The sequence below is a fragment of the Amblyomma mixtum genome, chromosome 3 (genome assembly GCF_055824585.1).
Source record: "Amblyomma mixtum isolate Tamu chromosome 3, ASM5582458v1, whole genome shotgun sequence".
Lineage (NCBI taxonomy): Eukaryota > Metazoa > Arthropoda > Arachnida > Ixodida > Ixodidae > Amblyomma > Amblyomma mixtum.
In genome coordinates, this window is record NC_143014.1 from 157909645 (window position 1) to 157930847 (window position 21203).

The 21203-nt window shown below is 47.7% G+C and overlaps 1 protein-coding gene across 1 annotated transcript in view; it reads right to left on the reverse strand.

Moving 5' to 3' along the window:
* Window positions 1–2675: 2675 nt before the first annotated feature.
* The window catches only part of LOC149352482 (O-acyltransferase like protein-like), a 46168-nt gene continuing 27640 nt past the window's right edge, over window positions 2676–21203 (reverse strand). The window contains exons 10-15 of the mRNA XM_089577172.1: window positions 18665–18744; window positions 15988–16113; window positions 9494–9614; window positions 7367–7553; window positions 3556–3698; window positions 2676–2900 (exon numbers count right to left, since the gene is read on the reverse strand). Coding sequence (XP_089433298.1) covers window positions 2676–2900; window positions 3556–3698; window positions 7367–7553; window positions 9494–9614; window positions 15988–16113; window positions 18665–18744 — 882 coding nt within the window. The remainder of the gene's footprint in view (window positions 2901–3555; window positions 3699–7366; window positions 7554–9493; window positions 9615–15987; window positions 16114–18664; window positions 18745–21203) is intronic.

Below are 21203 nucleotides of genomic sequence, written 5' to 3' on the forward strand. Positions count from 1 at the left end.
GAGAATTATCTCCCAAGGGCAAATTGATCATCGAGACATGTAGTAGTAGATGGTATCCCTGTCACCAGTTCAACATGAAAATTTAGTTCTCTTGCGGCTGGCATGAAGTGCTTTATCTCAAATTCTATATAGTGCGGTCATGCGAGGATCCCTGCTTGCATTGCAAGAAACTGCACACTGAAATTCAATAGACAGCGTAGCGCTATATTCTTCACTCTATCTTGCCGAGGAGTGTGCAGTGCAACAAAATAAATTCAAAATACCGCAATCAGGCTTCCCCACTATGTAGATGCGCCACTGGGCGGAGCTTCTCGTGCTCCAAGCGGGCAAATGCAGGGAGCTCGTCTGTATCTGCTGCGGTCGTTTTGTCGTTGCTAGCACACAGAGCACAGTAGACTCGTTACTTCCAGCGCGTAAATTTAGTGGCGACGACCAGGACATGTGGCAAAAACCGCCTTGCAAAATTTCGCGTCGGGCACACTGCAAGAAAAGAACCATAAAGGAGGTAGACAGGGGGTGATGGGTGTGGAACTGCGGTGTTGTACGGTTCTTTTATTTTGGCCTTCGCGCTACTCTACTTCAGCATAACACCGTATAACTCCATCACCTGTGGAATTTTGAAATCGGAGAATTTGGTTGCTGGGTTTGCATACTGTTGTCGTTTAACCTTTCCGCTGAATAAGTGTCCCAGTGACTGCTGCTCGGTGGTATTGGCTGCAGTGGGAACAAAGTATTTTGTTTTTCTTTCCGGTTTTCTTGGGTTCATCCCGACCTGCAGCGCTCCCGTGTCTGCCAGCAGTGAGGCATGTCTATTAATTTGAAAACAGAAAGACACACGCAAAAAGAACTGTAGTACTGTAGTAGCAAGAGCTACGAAGAGCCTTGCTCGTGAAGCTTTCATCCCATCACTTTCACTATTCAGGAAAGCAGAGCAGGTGGGAAGATGTGAAAGTGAAACGCTAGAGAGTAGTATAGCGACCACTCCTTGAATGTTGTGTTTAACTGTAAAGAGTGACATTCACAGTGCTGAACGTTGCCTACCATTGTACCTGCTTAATCTCCTGTTACTCCGGATCCACTCTGTCAGAAGAGGAAATAACACGGAACAGCAGGGTGGTAACGGATGTATTTTGGCAGGTAGAGTCAGGAGGCAAGACACAAACAAACAATGATAACAGGCATTTATTTGATGAATATATCCTATACATTTGTAATGAAGATGCTTTCGTTGTGCCATTTTTGATGACCTTGATGATGTACTCGATATATCGATGCCACTAAACTAGATTGATGACAAGTATCACCGTCTTCATAGAGACAAATCAGGCGCCATTCTGGATGGGGGCCCGGTTAATTGATAGGAGCGTTGTAAGAGGAGTAGTGAAAGTGACCTTTTGCACGCACGTCTTCGAGCAATAAGTCATGCGTTATGTCAGAATGCCTCAGGTTGGCGACAGTACAATGGGCAGTATTTGTTCTAGGAAGTTCGTTCCACCTGGGAACACAGTAGCAGAACGGCAGTACGACGTAGCCATGTCGAAGGTCGCGCCACATGACCTGGCGACACAGTACATTCTTTGTTGTCAAACTCACGGGGTGACACGGTGGCCGACATAAGAGTAAAAAAACAAATATTAAACCGTGCCACCTTAAAAGAAACACCTCTGATGGAGAACTAGAGAACTAGCTTTCCCTTTTGTCGCCGGCGTCTGAAACCAGTGCGGCGCGCCTCCATAGACCTAGGCTATCTTCTTGAACCTCTTTTTCTGCCAGGCTCGGTTTTTCATTGCGGCAACAAAGTCAATGAGGAATAAGGTTTTTTTCTTCGAAGAAAACGGCTCCTCGTGGAGACCTTTTTGTACCCTTGCCTAAAGATAAAAAAGGCCATCGGGTTTTACCCTGGGACTCATGTTGGAACCCTGGAAGCACTGCTATCGATACCTTGTTCTGATGGGATGAGGACCAGTACCCCCTCGCCCTCTAGGGATTCACTGAGCTGGCAAAACTAAAGCAGACACTATGTACGCCGGAGTAGCGAGCCTGCTGGCCTGCGTTGCACAACCGATGGAGGCGTTTCATTTTATTCGCCGACAAAAGTCCTTCCACAAAATCACACTAAAAGAATCGAAATGGGAATAAGGAATATACGCTGTAATGCAGGCACGCTTCTTCTGAGAACTCATTTACATTAAAACGACCCGCGATTATCGTGGATTAACGCTTCTTAGAAGGTGCCTAACCTAGAGCTTTGCTAACAGGTAAAAAGCAGGGCCAAAACAGGACAAAGGGAAGGACAAGCCCTGACACTAGCAAACAAGCGTTTCGTTTTTAACCCGTAGGTAATATGGCGAAAAGAGCCGGCCGTTTCGCTATCTATTTTACAGCTCGAAAGTAAAGCGTCCGTTGGAAGTCAGCGTCGCCTGCTGTCGTCCTTTTCTCCGTCCTATGATGGTCCGTGCTTTTCTCCGAGTATGTATCAGCTAGTCCAGGCCGCAGGCTTGTTTCGTCAATACTTGTAGTAACAGAGGTAACTTGTGGGTGGGTCTGACGTCAAATGACGCTTCGCGTCATTCTCCCTTTTAGCGAGCTCTCCGAGAGTTGTGCTAGACTCGACACTGCGAGATGGAGTGTCAACGCTCTTTCCAAACTACCAAACTCCTAGCGCAATTTCTCTCTCAGAAACGTTCTACAACGAATCGCTTCTCCTTCTCGGCCTCCGTCATCTTCTCAACGGAGCCGTTGAAGGCTCCATTCGTGTGTGTGGCGGGATCATGACGCTCCACGACAGCCTTCGGCATAAACACATACTTCTCGACGAGGCCGATAGGACACTCAACCAACAGGAAAAGACAGTAAGCCGCAATGTAGCTCAGCATCGTTGTGCCTAGGAACAGCATCACCTGGGAGTAAAAAAGAAAATAAACAAGCATAAGCACAATGAGGCGCAAAAGGCCTACTTGTCATGAAGAGGCCTGCGCCGCGAAACGGCTTCGGAACGTTGTGCCCAAGAGCAACATATCTGCCACCGACCAAAATGTGACCTAAAGACTTGCTCAAGAGTAATTAACACCCGAGCCGCTGAACGATAGGCTAGTGGTGATACGAATCACGAGTTAAGCTGCATAGACGGTTTTTATCTTGGTGCCACGACAGCCACGGACCGACACTGGCCCCCAAGTGTTGGCAAGCTTCCATCTGTCACGAAACACGCAATGCTGAGCAAAGAAAACCACACAAATACAGGGGAAAGGTTCACATTTTGTTAACTTTTTGTAACTTCTTTCTTTTTTTTTTAGAAGTAGATTATTTTAGCCATAGATCTCAAGGTCTGGCCTCTTTCGCGCGCAGACTGCCTTCTTGTGTACCCGATAAATCTATTGCAGGTTCTTCTCCTACCTTGTTCGGTTCCTGCATTATTTCTCTCCTTCCTTGAGAGATTAACGACAGCGATTAGCTGAATTAGGTTTCTTTTGCCGGTGGCCACGTTATGCTCAGGTATTGCCCGTAGACCGGAGCGTTAGACGCGGGAGCAGACGTATACGCATGGTTTCTTACCATGGGAAAGTGGTGATACTCGGCGATCTCTCGCCGGTAAGTGACTCTTATCGCGAGGATGAAGACAGAAGTCAGGTAGGCGCCCAACGACAGCCGGCTGAGTGGCACGAAGAACGACCACGATAGGAACTTGTTCACAGGGCCTGCACCGAAAGATAAATAAAAGCAGTGGAAGAAAGGTTACAGACATGCGAATCATTTTCTTGGCTTATCGAGGCGTAAGAAAGCTGTTGGCATGCGACATCCAATTTCCTGTTTGACTGGAAGTGTTCAGGTGCTCACGCCCTGGAGGTTCACGTGTTCGCCTCTACACAGCTTCAGGGAAAAAAAAAGTCATGTTTGATGACGTTTAAAGGAATGTTATCTCTCGGATGGGCACCATTTGTTTTTTTCTCTGATAGCCTTTAAAAAAAAAACAAGTAAGTTTGATGCCGTTAATGGCAAGCATGCTCAAGATACGTATATTAAGTGTTTAAGGATGGACTTTACTGTTCGTTATGTCACAGGATGTTCGGCCATAAAGTTGCATGGTGCTTGGTGTGTTTCAGATGGTGGTTACTGCTGCCTGTAGACAGTGTTACATAGACGAATATTTTGCCTTTTCTCAAAGTTTCGCAAAAAAATTTTCGAGAGGTTGATCAGCCGCCAAGGTGGAGAAGTAAGACAGAAGCGTGAACGACGCCATCTTTTCGTACTAATCTTGAGAATATCCCTACTGCCGGGGCAGCCACGTTATGAATCTTTAATGTAAATTTGAAATTCATCGTGCAATTCTGGAATGTTACTTTAATACGTACACCGGCTTGCTAAAATGTACCGTGTAAATGTTTATGCATGAACAAAGTCACACGGATCGGCTTAGTCTTCGTTTACCTTCTCCATTTTTTATTCCCTCGTTCTGCATGCTTTCACTGAAATGAATGAATGAATGAAAACCGTTCATTGAGAAGCCTTCTCTGGAACTTTCTCGCTTTAGTCCCTGTGTGTATATTTATGCACAGAGAGACTACATGTTTCATTACCAATTGTTATTAGAGTGGAGATATGTTTGTAACATTTCCTGACATCAATATTTCGCGATTAATTTTCAAATGGTCTGCAGCCTAACAACGCTCTCAGGGTGAGCAGTTGTGCCACTTTCACACGAAATAAAGAATTCGCAACATATTTTTCGCTCGGCGAATTTAGCATCAGTAAACGTCAAAAGACAATGTTTTGTGCCTAACGGGTGACCATTGGTATGATGCGCAAACACCAAAAAGAACAGCGCCGCTCACAATTTGGGACTTCAGACATGAAGCCAAAGCTATTACACCTGCAGTTAGCCTAGCCCTGAAATAATCTTGGCTGTGCACTGAATGACTTTGTTTCACTATTAGTTTCGAAAAAGTCGTAGCTTAAGGCTTTCGGAGATGAGAAAATCATCATCATTATCATCCTGACTACGCCCACTGCAAAGCAAAGGCCTCTTCCATACCTCTCCAATCAACCCTGTCCCGCGCCATCCCCTATCCCCGCAAACTTATTAAGAGGAGAGGATAGCCAATTCTCAAAAGATCGTCTCTGTTGAAGACGCATCTCTTCAGAAGAAACAGCAGTTTGATAAACAGTGATATAGTGGACGGTGACGAATCACCAGACACGAGCTCATGTGGTACTCTTCGATTCGTGCAGTATTCTTTCGTCTCTAGGCGCTCTTGCAGACGCTAAATCTGAAAGACCAAAAAAGGCCTTACTTCTTCGCGTTTCAGCACAAAACATCACCACGAATGTTTCTCATGCCCTAATTTACTGATCTTCTAAAGAGAAAACTACGAAACTCATGCATACTACAGCTTGAAAAAGATTGAAAATAAAGCTGCAAAGATAACTCCATAACGAGATTGTGGAGCGCGGCGGCTGTGAGGTGCTGATCAGTATGCACAGCCAGCTGGCAAACCGTTCCGTTCGAGCGCCTCAATTCTACAAGAAACCTCAGATCTGGCTGGGTGCTTGAATTTGCATTCGAGAGAAGAGAAATGATTTTTACTTGCGCTCGACCTACCGCCTGTACTCACTCAGCGGGAGCCCGATCCGTTGCGTGGTTATGTGCGCGATGTATATGGGGCATAAAACAAACTTTGTGGCGAGAAAAGAAGCCGCCGAAGGGATATTAGGCACGTAGAGGCTATCAGTAAAGAAGGAACACAACAGCAGGCCAGCCCCGGTGGCCCAGTGGCTTTGGCGCGCTGCGGCTGACCGTGTAGTCGCGAGTTCGAACCCAGCCACAGAGGCCGAATTTCGAGCGAGGCGAAATTAAAAAGCATCCGTCCGCTGAGTTTTCTCCGCGTGCGATGGAACCCTGAGGGTTCGAAATTAATTGGCAGCACTCCACTAAGTAATGCATCAAAGTTCAGAGTTAAGCGTTGCCGCGAAAATGTTTTTATGTAATGAAAAGAGAGCAGCGGAAGTTTTTATCAGCATCGCCAGAAGATCTGCTGAGGTTTCCAACGCTTTGTTAAGTTTCTATAGTTTACATGAAGCCTTTGAAGTCTTACATAAGGAGGTCAATCTTCTTTGAAAACACTAGTTTCAAGCTTCTTTGCTGTTTTTAGGTTTCTTTGTTGTAGCCTCAATAAACGCACTTTCTTAATTTCACCGATTTTTTTAGGGCCGCTCTTCAAAGGGATTCACAGCAAGTAGGTGCCCTCCAGGAGATCCACCATCCAATAGTTAACCGGACTATAGAAATCAAAGAATGGTGGTATATGAAGGAAAAACTGCAAATACAGACTGGATTACCCTGTCATCATTCTGACACGGAGGCAGAACTTTTCCGTCTCGTCAATTCCCGGACAGTTTTTAACCTGTCTTCAGTGAACTTGAACAAAGTGTGGCCTTTTGAAGCAGGTTTAGAAAGCACAGTTTTTAGACGCACCTTTCTTGCAGTAGCTAATTTCGAGTTACCCAAGTCGTTTCGATCACGAAATGCCGAAAGTCACGATCACGAAAGCGATCACGAAAGTCGTTTCGATCACGAAATAACAAATGCCATAAACGGAGACCGGCTTTTGTTACCTCGCTCCTAACTTTTGCGCATACCAGCTCTGCGCGTACAGCTGCGCTCTCGCACGAACTCAGGCTCAGCCACAGTTCGCGCTGCACAGCACTCAGTGACATGTCCTGCCCCAGACACTTTTGTCTTACGAACAGAGAACAGCGGTAATGTGTAATTACTTTGGGCGAAGACGCCATTTGCCTGTTCTACGATTTAGAATTCGTTGCTAGAAGCGTGATAGACTTTATCCGAAATCCCGTAACTGGACTCTCCTACATTGCGCAGGCGACGAAACCAAACTGTATATAAATTAAGGATTATAAGATTACAAGACGAGTGCCAGGTATGTGGACATGAGGTATGAAACACATCGGCAAAATCAATGAGAAATTTGCACGTTCTCGCGTTGTGATCGTGCGACGCGTGTCGTCGGCCATCTTGTTTGAGTCAACGGAGATGAGCGGAATTTCTCATAAGATTGTTCTCACGGTGTCAGCCCAAGACATCCGCTATGATTAATTTATAGCCATTTACGGTTTCTCCTTCGTGTATGGTGTTCATAAAAATAAAACGCGAGCATAACGAGAGGAGCACTTTGAAGTTTGTATTTCTGTTCACTTTTCTATGAATAAAGCAAAACAAAGAGGCTACCACAACATTCTGGCAGTTTCGCGTAGTATGTGTTGAGCGCGCTTTTTATAGACGGCGAGTGGCATATTCTCAGTATCTCAAGTGGACCACGTGCGCGCTAGGAAGAAGAGGATGAGCGCTTGCCTCCGCGTCCCGTGACGCAGGCGAACACGACCCAGCCGATGGCCACAGCCCAGACAGTGCGGTGCAGGCCTGCGTAGAAGCCGGCTTCCAGCTGGCTGGGGAAGTTGCCCTTCTGCCACTCGTAAGGCACCATGACCACGCACAGCCCCACGGCCATCGACGCCATCCACAGCGCGCTCTGGACGATCTGCAAAAGCGAGGCCACACCGGTCAGCACGGGTCAGCCAGCGGAGGCCCCGGCTCGCCGAAGGAAACACGGGGGCACTGTTCCGCCTTTCCCGCGGAGAGCTGCTAACGGGGAAGATATAGGGCGGAACTGTAATGTCTGCGGCACAGCAGTACATTAGTTCTAAGAACAATGCAGCCTTGTTTGAAGAAGTCCTCTTCGAACGGAAAACGCCATCGATTGGGGACGTTGTCGAAGATGCACGTAGGTACTTAAGTCTATGATGAGGTCGCTCCTACGGATACTTGCAGAGCGTGCACTCGCAAAATACTACACATTCGCTGGTATCTACACAGGCGCTGGCGCGTAAATACGCATCCACCAGCAGATGTTCCCGTTTTGTAGGGCTGGAATTTGATTATCTAATGCTTACAGCAACGTCAGGAGTCCCACCGTATGGCCATGCCGACGAAGCCGCAGTGTGCTCATCATTTTCGTCCCCACGCACCGATTCCGGGGAAGATACTCCCCGATCGCCATTCTTGCTAACCTCGCGATTTCCCCGGCAAGGAAGGGCCCCGTTGGGCGCAGCGGATGCTTGGCCAGGAGAGGAGAGAGACAAATCTCCAAAAGAAAGGCCCTCCCTAGAAAATGTTCTTGACATGTTTTATGGTAAAAGCAGGCGCGCGCATTTCGCCTCCCCGCAGCTGTTCGCCGATGCCGGCCCGTTCCTCGTAAAACACGCCGGCACGGCTAATGGACCCTGAGGGCGCTTAGGAAATTCCGGGGCAGCCGTTTGCGTTGCAAAGCAGCAATATCCAAGCCCGGGCTCAAACATTCTTTGTGCCTTTAATGTCTCTGCGCAGCGGCGGCTGCACGCGCAGGTAAATACTCACGGAACCGCGGGGGGGCGGCGCCGCGCCGTAAAGGAAGCCTTGGGTTTTAAACCCGCCCGAGAGCAAAGCACGAAAACTATGCGCGGGTTGAGCTGCTTCCCGTGTGGTCCTTGTTTCACTGCGGGACATTTTTCTAAAGGGTTTCGGACTGGCCCTGAAAGAGTGCGCGAAACGAGCTGAACAAGCATCAGCGCATACCGCGTTCCCTCCGCGCCAGCGCAAGACACAGCGTTAGCCTTTGTTATGCGGCAGCTTGCCATTGTCAAGCGTTAGGTTCTGGTTCGAGGTGCGTATAACTAATAGAAACTGCGCAAAAATAGTCGACTGCGGACCCAAAAGCTGCTCACCCAAGAGCTGCTCCAAGCAATGGCCCGCACCAACTTACTATGCCGGTCACGTTAACTGCGCACCCTTGAATCGCCTGTAGAGACTAGGCACCCCGTGAAAGCAAGCCCTCTGCCCTCTTATGCGGCGAGCACGCATTTCATGCTCAATGTTGGACCTCAAGAATTTCTCAGAGTAAGCCTAGTTATGCCCCGCCCCATTATCTGCGTGTCTCCATTGTTCTTCGTTTGGGCGACGGACGCGTCAGCCTCCCACGACTTAAATATACACTAATGGCATACATATACCCAGCATTTTTAAAATAGACCATTAAGCCTAAGAGCTTTAATTTGTTCACAGAATGCAGAAGTCGAAAAAAACAACTTCGGGGGCTGTATCTATGGAAGCGCAAACTACTGCGCCTGGCGGCATAATTATTGCACTTGATAACACTTCGGTCACGATGGCTTTAGTACGCTCTCATAACCAGGAGTGCACGCTCTCAGCTTAACAAACATGACTGCACCAAGCCAGAGCAGATGGCTCGCATCACAAAGACTAGCGCCAAAACCTCGCTTATCAGGTTTTTTTTTTTTTAAACGCTCCCTGGTGATAAAATGTTGAGTGTGACGCGTGCATCAAGCATGACCCAGTAGCATGTTTATTCTGCTCTGCTCGACTGGTCCGAGCACTACAGCACTTGGAGTGTGGCTTTGTGCATCCCATGCCACGTGATCTTACCTTGCTGATCTTGACGTGCTCGTACTTGAGGGTTATGTAGCCGAACAGGATGCCAGTACAGTAGGACCCGACATGCGTGAACGGCCTCACGTACACGTAATCCACCGTGTCCGAGGGACGCCTGCATAAACACACCGCACCTTGTCAACTCAAGTAGCTGCACGAGACACCCAACCGTTGCACATTTGCACACGCAGTACAATTGGCGATCAGTCACCTTTTGCACATATGGCAGAATAATCTGTTCCATGCAAAGTCTAAGGCACAACCGAAATAGCTGAATTCAGGCAAGCTCATATATTTCAGAGCTGCGTAATATATATATATATATATATATATATATATATATAAACAAACAACAAACAAACAAACAATATATATATATATATATATATATATATATATATATATATATATACATGGAGTACAACAGCCATCGAAACCAAGGTGCATAGGGGAATGTTTCTTTTTTTTAATTTCTGCTGTTGATCAATGGGAGAACAATGTTGGGTTGAATCTGTCGCTTAAAGACAATTATAAAGAAGAAGAAAAATGCCGCCCGGTGGGATCCGAGCTGGTTTTTTTTTTCTGAAACGAAGCTGTAAGTACACCTGTATATCTGCTCACAAAAGGAGCGTTCCTTGTTGTTTATTGCTAACTTTCTCACTAACGGGGTCCTGTTGGTGGCTACCTACCTTGTATGAACCGGTTCTTCAAAGCTCTAATAAACTGCTGTCGCTTGGGCGCGATGTTTAGCCACCTCGGTGGTGCGCCCAATCTATAGCTTAATACGGGGATACGAAAACAGCGTACGAGAAAAGCGAACGCGTCAGAACCTCCCACAAAAAAACGGCACCCTGACAAAACAGTACTACGAAAAAAACAGCACTCGTCAAAATAGCCCGGAGGTAAAAACAACACAGCGGAAAAACAGTGCCGCGCAGTAAGCAGCGGCGCTCCTGAAGGGATGAACTATCATAGCCGTGACCGCAAATTCTAAAGCACAGCCCATACGGCAAAGGCGTTGTTAAGTTAGGGTAGGTTAGGTAAGGTTAGGTTAGGTTGTATGGCACAGCACTTGGAAAAATACCGTTTCTGTCATGTGCACGCTTTTCTTCCCAGACTTTTTTTGTCTTTCAAGCAATTTGCAAACTGTTTCTCGACAGCGCAGTACGAGAGTACGACAGCGCAACCTCACATTTAGGTATCGTCTAGTGGCTCGAGTAGCACGGTTGATGCGTCAGCATCATACATCACTGCGATTCCCGGCACTTGACGATAATTAAACGAGCAATTGCACTGCCGTCTCAACGAAACTCAGTCCACTAAAATTTACCCGGCGAGGCCGGTTAGAGAGGTGGATACGAGGGCCAATGTCATTTCGCAGTTGCCCAGATTCTGCCTGCATAATACAGGCAAAACTTGATCGTTTAGCAAAGCAAGCGAGAACTGCGTAAGCACTGTGGTACGCACTCTTCAAGCAACACTGCATCGCCGTGCTGTTTTTTCCCTGCACTCTTTGTCGTCCTGCTGTTTTCTCTATGTGCTGTTTTGTTTCTATGCGGATTTTCCGGCGTGCTGTTCTGACGCGTGCTGTTATTTCCTGTTCTGTTTTGTCGCTGTGCTGTATTTTGCGTGCGGTTTTTCCGCATGCTGTTTTGTCATGGGCTGTTCTTTCATGGCTCCGCTTGATACGTTTGCCTGATACTTCTCCGAGCCCAGTCATTCCCAAGATACGCCTCAGATTGGACGAAGCAAAACGGAGGGAAAAAAGACATTACACCCTAAGATTGTGCACAGAGCATAAGAAGACTGAGTCGTCGAAAAAATCGGGGACGCTTAAGTTTCGCCATTAAGACTAAAGCGCGACAGCCTTATCGGCCCCGTTCGCATCGCCTCCACAATCGCCTAATTCTTAATTGGCATACTCATAATTACTCATGTACGCATCAGTACATGTCTCTAAAGCACTTCACTAAGTCAAAGACCACAACGCATTCAATAGGTCTACCTTAATTCTCAAAACGTGGCTTCGTGCTCAGGAGACGTTCTTGCCATGGTGAGTGAACTGCCGCCTGTGCCAGCAGTCAGAGGCTACTGATCACTCCTTTGTGCTTTGTCGTGATGCCGTGTTTTTACGCGAAAGCGTAAAGGCTCCGTGTCACAGAAATGCCGGTTTAGTCGTTGCCGTCGGCGTGACGAAAAATCCGGACTGCTCGAAAAGGTAGCTGTTACAAGAGGATCCCATAGATGGCGCCAGCCACACCAGCGGCGCATCGGAAGCTTCTTACCCTCGGGTTGCGAGTCAGAAACGCTACCGCTACGCCACGCAGGCACATTCGTACGGCTTGGTTAAAGCGTGGTCTTTAATGTAGTGATTGTAATTGTGAAAAAGGAAACGGTGTTCGAGTCAGCGCAGGCAATAGGAACCGCTCTCGTGTCATACCCTTAATTAAAGGAGGAGTTAAGTGTCCCCCCAAATTTTCTGGAGCATTCATCAACAGACTCTCAAAAAGGACATTGAGATCGCGCCCTATACTATAAGATTTTTCCCTACAATAGAAGATTCTAAGGTTGGTTTGGTTTAGTTTCGTTTATGGGGTTTAACGTCCCAAAGCGACTCAGCCTATGGGGGACGCCGTAGTGAAGGGCTCCGGAAATTTCGACCACCTGGGGTTCTTTAACGTGCACTGACATCGCACAGTACACGGGCCTCTAGAATTTCTCCTCCAAAGAAATTCTAGCCGCCGCGGCCGGGATCGAACCCGCGTCTTTCGGGTCAGCAGCCGAGCACCATAACCGCTGAGCCACCGCGGCGGCGATTCTAATGTTCCATTTGGTCTTTTGTGCTCATGGGTTTGTTCAGCCCGTGGAAGAGTCGCATGATAGATCGCCACGCAGAGCCACCGCGTTCATCGAAGTCTCTGAGCAGAGAGCAGTGTGCCTTGGTGCGGGGGGTTATAGGCTGCGGAAGATGGACCTCCTTTACTCGAAACATATGTGTCTCACGAAATTTTCATGTGCAGGCAGCGGGATAACAGGATGCTGGTGTGACTATGCGATCGGCTTGTGGGATGTGGACTCGTTAAAGGTGCACTGAAGAGGAATCTGAACTCATCTTTTTACCGCTGGAACTCGATCGACACGTTCCGAGCGTTCTTAGAAGCTGCGAATTATTGCCCTGTGCGGCCGATTTCCCTAATTAAATCAGATTAACATCCGGCTCCCGCCTTTTTTTTTTAATTCCCCGCTAACGGTGGGAGGAATCGACCCGCCTTTCACCCAGTCCCGTGGCGGCTTGCCGCTCTGCCATCGGCGGAGTGATACGTAGTGATCGGCGAAAGCAAAGAGTCCACGCGTATTTTTATTTCCGTGGGCCTAATTTGCAGCTGTGTAGTCTCTAACTGGACCTATTTATTCACGGAAACCTAAAAGAAACAAAATAAAAGCCAAAGCAAAGTCGCCACGCGACTGCCTGAAATGCACTCCATGCGTTGGTCGACTCCTCCCACCGTATGCGGGGAATTAAAAAAAAAAAGGCGGGAGCCGGACGTTAATCGGATTTAATTAGGAAAATCGGCCGCACAGGGAAATAAATCGAAGTTTCTAGGAATAATGGGAACGTGTAGATCGAGTTCCCGCGGCAAAAAGACGAGTTCATATTCCTCTTCAGTGCACCTTTAAGCCTAGAAGCCTATCAGAGTTGTTGTACTTCCATGCAATAAAGAAAAAAAAAGCCTTCGTGTCCTACGGGTAGCGTGCCCGTCTCGCAATTCAAAGGTACCGCGTTTGGTTCCCACCCAAACTCAAGTTACCGCAATTTTCTCTTCAGATCAATTTTATTAATTCTTTGCTTGCATCGGGATTTCTCGCTCACGGCCAACGACGCCGACGACGACACCGGCTTTTCGGTGACATGTGACCCATAATGCTATCGCGTTAAAATAATCTCAAGCACCTTGCTACTGTCTGCAGGGGCTTATTATTTTTCAATCTTTATAGGTTGCCCAAATCTGATATATATATATATATATATATATATATATATATATATATATATATATATATCGGCTGAAGCCTGCGTGTTGATTTGGAAAGTTGAAAACTACGTGTCGTAAAAACGATGAACTATCAACTAGCCCTGTTTAACACCGCTAAGGACTGCTGTGGATTTAAACTTCGCTTGGCTATGGGTATCTGGGTAGGGTTCTTTATCCGCAGTGCTCAAATTGATGATTAATTTCGCTGTCTCATTGCCTTGAAACATTTGTGCTATCTAATGATTCCACATTAATTTTACTTTCACATTTGCCTCACGAACGGAGCAGCGGAACCGATCTCTTGCATACAACGCAGTGTGGTGTCAGCGAACGTCGTCAATGGCACTTGTGTAAGAAATTTCCGGAAAGGAGACCGGCGCTATACAAGCGCGACTCGAATCGTCCACGCGTACGTGCACACGGAAACGATCGCCTCTGTTCTCGAAATTTTGAGCGGACTGTTTCAAAATGAAAATGTCAAGTTTTCTGTTGCGTCTGCTCGGAACTGGCTAATACATACTGGAGCTTTTAACGTGTTTAGAGAGCAGTGGTCAAATCAGACTCGACTTGATCGGAAATAAAAGTCGATGATAAACCGAACTCTCCTTGCTTCATTCCCGGGACTAACCGTTATATCTCAAGTCTCCGTTTTTGTTTTTGTTTTTTGCTTCCCGTCTGCTCAAGCAGCAAATTCAAAATAAAGAGACGACACTCCGAGTTAAAGGCAATGCATATGGCCCTGTCCATGTTTGTATAACGTGTTTGCCTTTCGCGGATCCTATAAGTGCAATCAGATTCCCACTGCGTGTTTATTCTCTTCGCGTAATAAGGAACCGACTAATCTGCACGTGCTTCCTGCTTGCGGAGTTCGTGCAGAAAGGAAAAAAAAAAATCACGCAGGCGGGGGTGACGTGGCATGCGCATAGCAGCTTGAAAAGTACCAGACTGAAATCGGGGCGCGCTTGCTTTCTCTATTTATTTCGCTTACGCGTTGCTTGTTACGTTCTTGCTTGACGCAGAACTCTATTTGTTGTATTCTTAGTGCTCATTGACACACATTCTTGACACAGACATGCTTATCGCTCAAGCTCAACAAACGCCGATAGCCAGTGCAAAATATCAACAAAACGCACGCCCTTCTACAGCATTTTCGTCTAGGCAGTGAGCATCGGGGCTCGCGTTACGTCTCTAAAAACAAAAAAAAAAACACCTGACTTATTCAGATTCTGGGTGGCGAGCAATAGGCGCAAATTTCGAAATAAAAAAAAAAACATCTTTTCCCGCTGCATTGTGTCAATTTGGTCACTGGGAAGCGCTGCAGTTATATATATGCATGCAGCTGCCAATACTTGTGTCTATGCTTCCTCTGCACAGTTCGGGTTTACATCCTCAGCGCCGATCATTGGAATGAATTTCGTGAGCGATTTAGTTTAATTTACTTTCTAAACTCACAAGGCAGGCAGTAGAAGTCGTCCATTGCCGCGGAAAGTCCTCTGGAAAGTCGAAATAAATCAGGAACTGTCCACTTTCGAGCGAGATTTCATTGCCCCGGTGACGTTTCATTCCCCGGCTGTTAACCAAGCGCACCGAACGGCGCGCGTCAGCGCCAGCCTCGGACGCGCTGTTCTCGCTCGCTGCAGCGAGTGGGGCTGCTGCCTGCACTTGGGAGCACCATGGCAACAGCAGTCCGCCCGTTCCTCCGTTTAGTATGTTGAAATAAAGCGCTCGCGCCCCAGATTTGCTGAATACCGCGCTCTGCCTCTGCGGTTCGGAGCCAGTTTTCGAAATGACAAAGCTATTCGCAAAATGAGCATCTGGTTTTCATCGTGGCTGTCTTTGGCAATCGTCATTTACCTTTTACTTTTATCTATCCCAAGCCATTAAACGTGTTGCTATTAATATTCACTAACGACGTCTGTAATGAATTCCTAATGATTATGATTCTTTGCTCCAAAGTGTATCTCTCGATGTCAGCTGCGCTTCGCCTGAGCAAAATAGTGTACTGCTCTCTGCAGTATTCTACAGTTCGTCTTGCATGTGCTGGTGAAGCGGCCTGGCCATGTCGGACTAACGATGGCAAAAATTCAGAATCTCTTGCGTCTTCATGGGCTACGTGCAGACATATTTTGCTACCTTGTAGGAGACACGAAACCAGCACTAAGAATGCGAAAAAAAAAAAGACCTCTTCATTTTCTGCAGACTTGGGTGGCACAGCTAAGCTCAGTCATGTTCCATTTGGTTTCTGGTTTGCTTAAACTACGCACTGATCATTCTGATGCTCTAGGATGAATCAGGAAGCAGCTAAAGCTAAAGCGGCTGCATCATATACGTATATGCGGTTGCATCTAACACGGTAAAACACTGCAGTACGCGGAACGCCGGGCAAGATAGTCAAGAGGCAACGCCGTGACCAGTCGTCCCCGAACGGCTGCGTCCTTCTTGGCATGCACTTACGCTTGGTTCGAGTCAGACATCAGCAGCGGCAGAGGCTGGTAGTCGAGCGTGTACGTCTGGAAGATGACGTAGGCCGCCGAGGCCACCGTGCCGACCAGGAGCAGAAACACGCCCAGCTTTTCCCTCCTGCAAAACAACCAAGGCACTTTAGAGGTCAGCACGGGTCATCAAGAGAGAGAGGAATATCCACAAATTGGGCGTCCCCTTTCTGCTCCACCATTCACTGGAACGAACGCGCAGGCGAGCTGGTGGACTCGGATGGCAGTAAGATGTCTAATGATTGTGCCAACTGAAGCAGTTGGTCCGAGAGAAGACGTCTTTACTAACTGGGGAGGTGAAAAACTGCCTTCCGAATCTCTGCGCCCTTCATGAACGCTGGCTTGGAGACCGACGTGCCTTGGTTCGGGCGGAAGCAGACTGTTCTGTCACGCACGTGAGAAACTTCTGCTGAACCGTCCTGATATAGTGGGCTAAGGAGAGATAAGCGAACGTAAAAGGCGCTGGTTGCGGTCACGTTTCATTGCAGCGCATGCGCATGGCAGAGAACTTGAGCTAAGCGGAGGACTACGGTATGCTCTACTATCTTTCATTCACCTTGCCGAGCAGGTTCCCACCTGGCTGCGTCTCTGTCTGTTTCTCTGTTTCCTCGCAGCAAGTAAGTCGTACCCCGAGTCAGTACGTGACAGCGCGCCGACCAGTAAAAACACATCGAATTTGTAGATCGCCTAGTGCAACCTCTTAGCATTTTCAGGGCCCTATTAGCAGCGCGAGGGCATTCGCAATAAAGGGATTTTAAAGTAATGAAAACTACCTGTGAGCAAACAAAATATGCACTAACATTACGCCGATAGAAACTTCATTAAAGGTAACATTAGGTTCTGTTAAGTCTCGTTTTTGATCTGCGCCACATTGATGGCGTCTTTTCTTTTTTTTCAGCATCTTTAAAAAAAGCGAATATTACGTGCTGCCTTTTTTGTGAATTTCACGTTTATTTTTTATGTTGCCGAAAGAAGGCGACATATTTCAGGGAATGGTGTTGCAACAACTCGGTACTATTTAGACAGGCGCCCGACATTCGAGGTGGGTATCGAATATTTGCCTTAAGCATTCAGCGATTTTGACTTCTGACGTCCTCTCGATGCCCGAATCACGGCACAAGTCCTCCCAGGCTGCCATATTCATTTCATATGGTAGTAAATACTACTTTATTAGTTTTGGTTCTACTACTATCATGCACAACCTTGAGCAGAACTAAGAGACGCCTACCTTTCGGTGCTAATCGCATTTTCTGTTTCCTCTGAAGAAGATGACATTGTTATTTTTTGTTTAGAGTATCAGGAAGTTGATTAAGTATTAAACAAGAAACAGCATCACTGAATTCATCATGTGTACCAAAGCGGGAGGGGTATCTCTCACTTTTGCCCGCATTTGTACGCTTCTTTTCACGTGTGAGCAGCATAAGATTTGCATGCAAGGAAGTATGGCCCAAGAATGCGATCACAATGCCTGAAATAAATTTTACTGCCTGATTACGGTAGAGCTGCAATTGCGTTCTAGATTTTTGTTGTGCTGTCTCCACAAGAAACTTTCTCCGGCGGGAGAATTTTCAAGGACAATGCCAGGTTGCATCTTTCCCTGATACGCGCCGCTACGTGCAGCACCTGCCCACGCACGCTGCCGTTGTGTCGACTTCGTTGAGCTCCCTCAAAGCGACAGAACGAGCACACTCGTGTTTTTGAGAGCGGAAATTCACAGCCCAATTCGCGAGAGTGCGTCTCGCGGTTTCACCGTGGCCCACTTTCGCTGATTCCTGACAAACAGTGTTTGAAAAGAAGTCGTCCCCTTTTTTTCGCTTCGCCGTTCGTGGACGCGTACATATTCCGCGCATCCTGAGCATGCTTGGCGCACATGACACCTCCGATTCCCTTATGCTCTGAGAAGCAGCGTAGGAGAACTTTGTGTGCCAAGGGCGAGCACCGAGCGTGAAATGCGATTAGGCTGATGCGCCGCAGACGAGAGGCGTACAGGCCCTTGCGGCTTTCGAACGGATGCCCGACAAGCAGAAAGACGGTCTGAGCATTCCTCTTCTTCCAAGAGGAAAAGGTGACGGGTTTTATTCAGTCCGACGCGCGAAAAAAGTTGACACCTGTGGGCGCGCTGTTGTTTCCTGGCGCGGGCTTTTCGACCGTGATGGGCCGAGTTTTGTCAGTTGTGCGGCACTGTTTACGCGGCCGTTGGCAAATTTCTCTTTTCCGCAGCGCTGGCTACCGCGAAACCAAAACAATGGCCTCGGCACGCGCTCTTGTTTTCCACCGCGCCAAATCTGTGTTCAGCGCAGTCCATATATCTCGTGGCGAACAAAATAAATAAAAAAAGGGCAAAAGTGCTAACTTTTTCGAGCGGATGGCCACGTCGAAAGAAACGCACGAGGACATTATTATATATGATCAAGTCTTAAAGAGGATCCCGACATCGTTATCGAAACGAACGTGCAAAATAAAAAACAAAAGCAGCAAACGATCTCCAAGCTTGCGTTCGGTTGAGATATGCCACATCACGTGGATGGTTTTACACCGTGTAGTATACTGTACAGACCACAGCTCTCGCAGTGTCCTGCGATTTTGTTTTCTTTACACCGTTGTAAAGGGGCGTATGACTATGTTGTTATGTAACTCACCTGATCATGATGAGGGGCACTGCGCAGAACACCATGAAGAGCTGCCAGTCAACGCTGATGTACCAGTAGAAGGGGTTGCACTGCGAACGAATGAAATGAAGAGGAGATTTTTGAGAGAAGCTGCCGACTAGTCTCTACGTCAAGCTCCGCACAGCCTGGTTATTCGTTGCAGTTATAACAGGGTCCGTGAATACAATTGCGCGGTGACTGCTAGCGTAATTAAATCGACTCGTGTTTAGGGATGCAACGCCCGATGTAGTCCAGAGAACTTTGTTCCACACTTTTGGTTTCTGCAGTTATCATTGACCATGGTCCACTGAATGTTTTGGCAACCAAAGTCGGTTATTTTTTTTTTCCTTTTTAGCATGGCGCCACTGGTCATGCACGGCTAGAAGAATAAAGACGAAATAGATTGCAATAAAATTTTTATATTATGCGTGCCCTTTGGTTGAGTGTTGACCTTTTTCACATTTATCCCATATGAAGAAAAAGAAATGATCTCCTGCAGCCAGCTTCTCGATGGCTATTAGTGTTGAACGCTTAAAAGAAGAATAACAAAACTCAGAGCGCTCGTTCACATTAGGTCTAATATTGCCATCGGGTTCCTGATCAAGCTGGCAAACTCACCGGCGCAGTGGTTCTAATAGACTCACCTCATGCGCTGGAGGCTAAAAGCACTTCGCGGTCACATCGTCATCGCAGTTGATTCGCTAAAACATTTTAAGCGTCTTTTTTTTTTAAAGACGGGTGTCAGAAGAAAGGGGAGAGTGAGGAAAATAACACTGGAGAGAGAGAGAGAAAGATGGTGCATGGAATGACATTAAGGCTGTAAAATTGCTCTCATCATGACCAAAAACGCTTTTTAGATAGCTTCACCTCGCTCTTTCAGTAGTTGGCATATTTGAGCGTCACTGTGGGCCTATGCTTGACGTCCACGACACAGTTTGTCGAAGTAATTTAGCGCATCTGGCTTCTGCCGTCACTTCAGGTCGTGTTGTCAGGGATGAGAAGGATCGCTACTAAATGTTTGAAGTGGTTTGGCTTCCAAGAGCTTTTTTTCCCCTTTTTTCGTATGCCAACTGTAACAGTGGGTGTTAAAATAAAAAAAAAACATTCAGGGTGGAATTAACAGAAAAGACTGAATCCACACCCTGATTGGCGCTTGCTGCGCCTAAATTAAACATTTAATCTCTACGAAATATGCTTCAAAACAAAAAAAAATACATACGCCTTATTCATAAAGCAAAGCTCCAACTTTTGCACCTCTTTTTTTGTTTGCGTAAAGCTCGTTGGGCTCGCAATAAAGTCATATTCTCTTTTACGACGCCTCTACAGCCAGTGCAGGTCAAGCAAGCGCCTCCGAACGACTTTATTATTTCTTTCCGCTGTGAAATTTCCAACCTTAAGCTAGCACGTTGAGAGGACGTTTCATTGTTAATATTTTCTGCTCTGCAGCAGTCCCCAGAAGAGAAAAAAAAACAAGAAAAAATCCAGAGAGCCCGCGAAGGAGAGAAGGCGCCAAGGGAACGGGGAAAGCAAAAGTGTTGCATCCAGAGGAGGAATGATAAAGCCGCAGCGTGCACGTCCCGTGCCCCTTGAACGGGGGAAAGTAAGCCCCTCCGATAAAGGCACCTTGTTAAGCTATGAAACCGTGTACTTGGCGAACAGCTATATAACCTTCCGGACGCAGGGGCATCGCGCGCGGGCGCAAGCAGAGGGCGCTGCAGGCTTCACCGTCGGGCTGCGCCCCGCTTCAGCGCGCAGCAGGTTTTATGGGCACAATTAAGCCCGTGCGTGCGGGAAATTTCTGAAGAGGCGCCGCCCCGCCTTTCCTCCTGCCGCACATCTTTTTCCTAAGCCTCCCTAAAGACCCCCTTTCCCCTCGCTTGGCTGGCGTTGGGTTCAGCAAAGCTCTGATTGCGCTCCACTGAGAAGTGTTTTTCTTTCCTTTTTGCCTTTTTTTATCACCCCTCGCTTTTTCTCAACCTGCCGAATACTTTCGTTGCCTTTTTACCTTTTTGGTTTTCTCTGTCCTCATTGCTTCCCTAGCGCGACACGCCCCTCCTTCATCATGAGCGCTTAACGGTTGGCGACAATGAGAGAAACTCCACCAAGCGTTGCACATTTTCCTGCCCGCTGTTCAGCGCTGCCGCGAGAATCGGCCCGAAATGAGAGGCGAGGGACGAAAAGAAAGACCGAGTGCACTGCAGCCGCACTCGCGGCTCGAGTTCGAAGCCTGCGGCTCGGGCGTCGGTGCTAGGGAAGTGGACGACGCATATCTGGGCCGCGCGGAACCGCCTTCTCCTCTCGGAAGAGCCGGGGCCAAGCCCTGTGATAAATACGCGGGGCTCGCCGCCGGCTCAGTGCCGCGACTCGAGTGTCCCCCGGGGCTAGCGCTTTTCTCCGCTTGGCGTCATGCCTGACAGCGGCGGCGGTGGGGGTCGGATTGCGGCCGGAAGGAGGCGGCAGCTCCGGTCGTGCGCGCTCTGGCCCTGTCCCTAGCGTGCCGCCAGCTCTTCTGTCAGCTAGGGAGACAGAA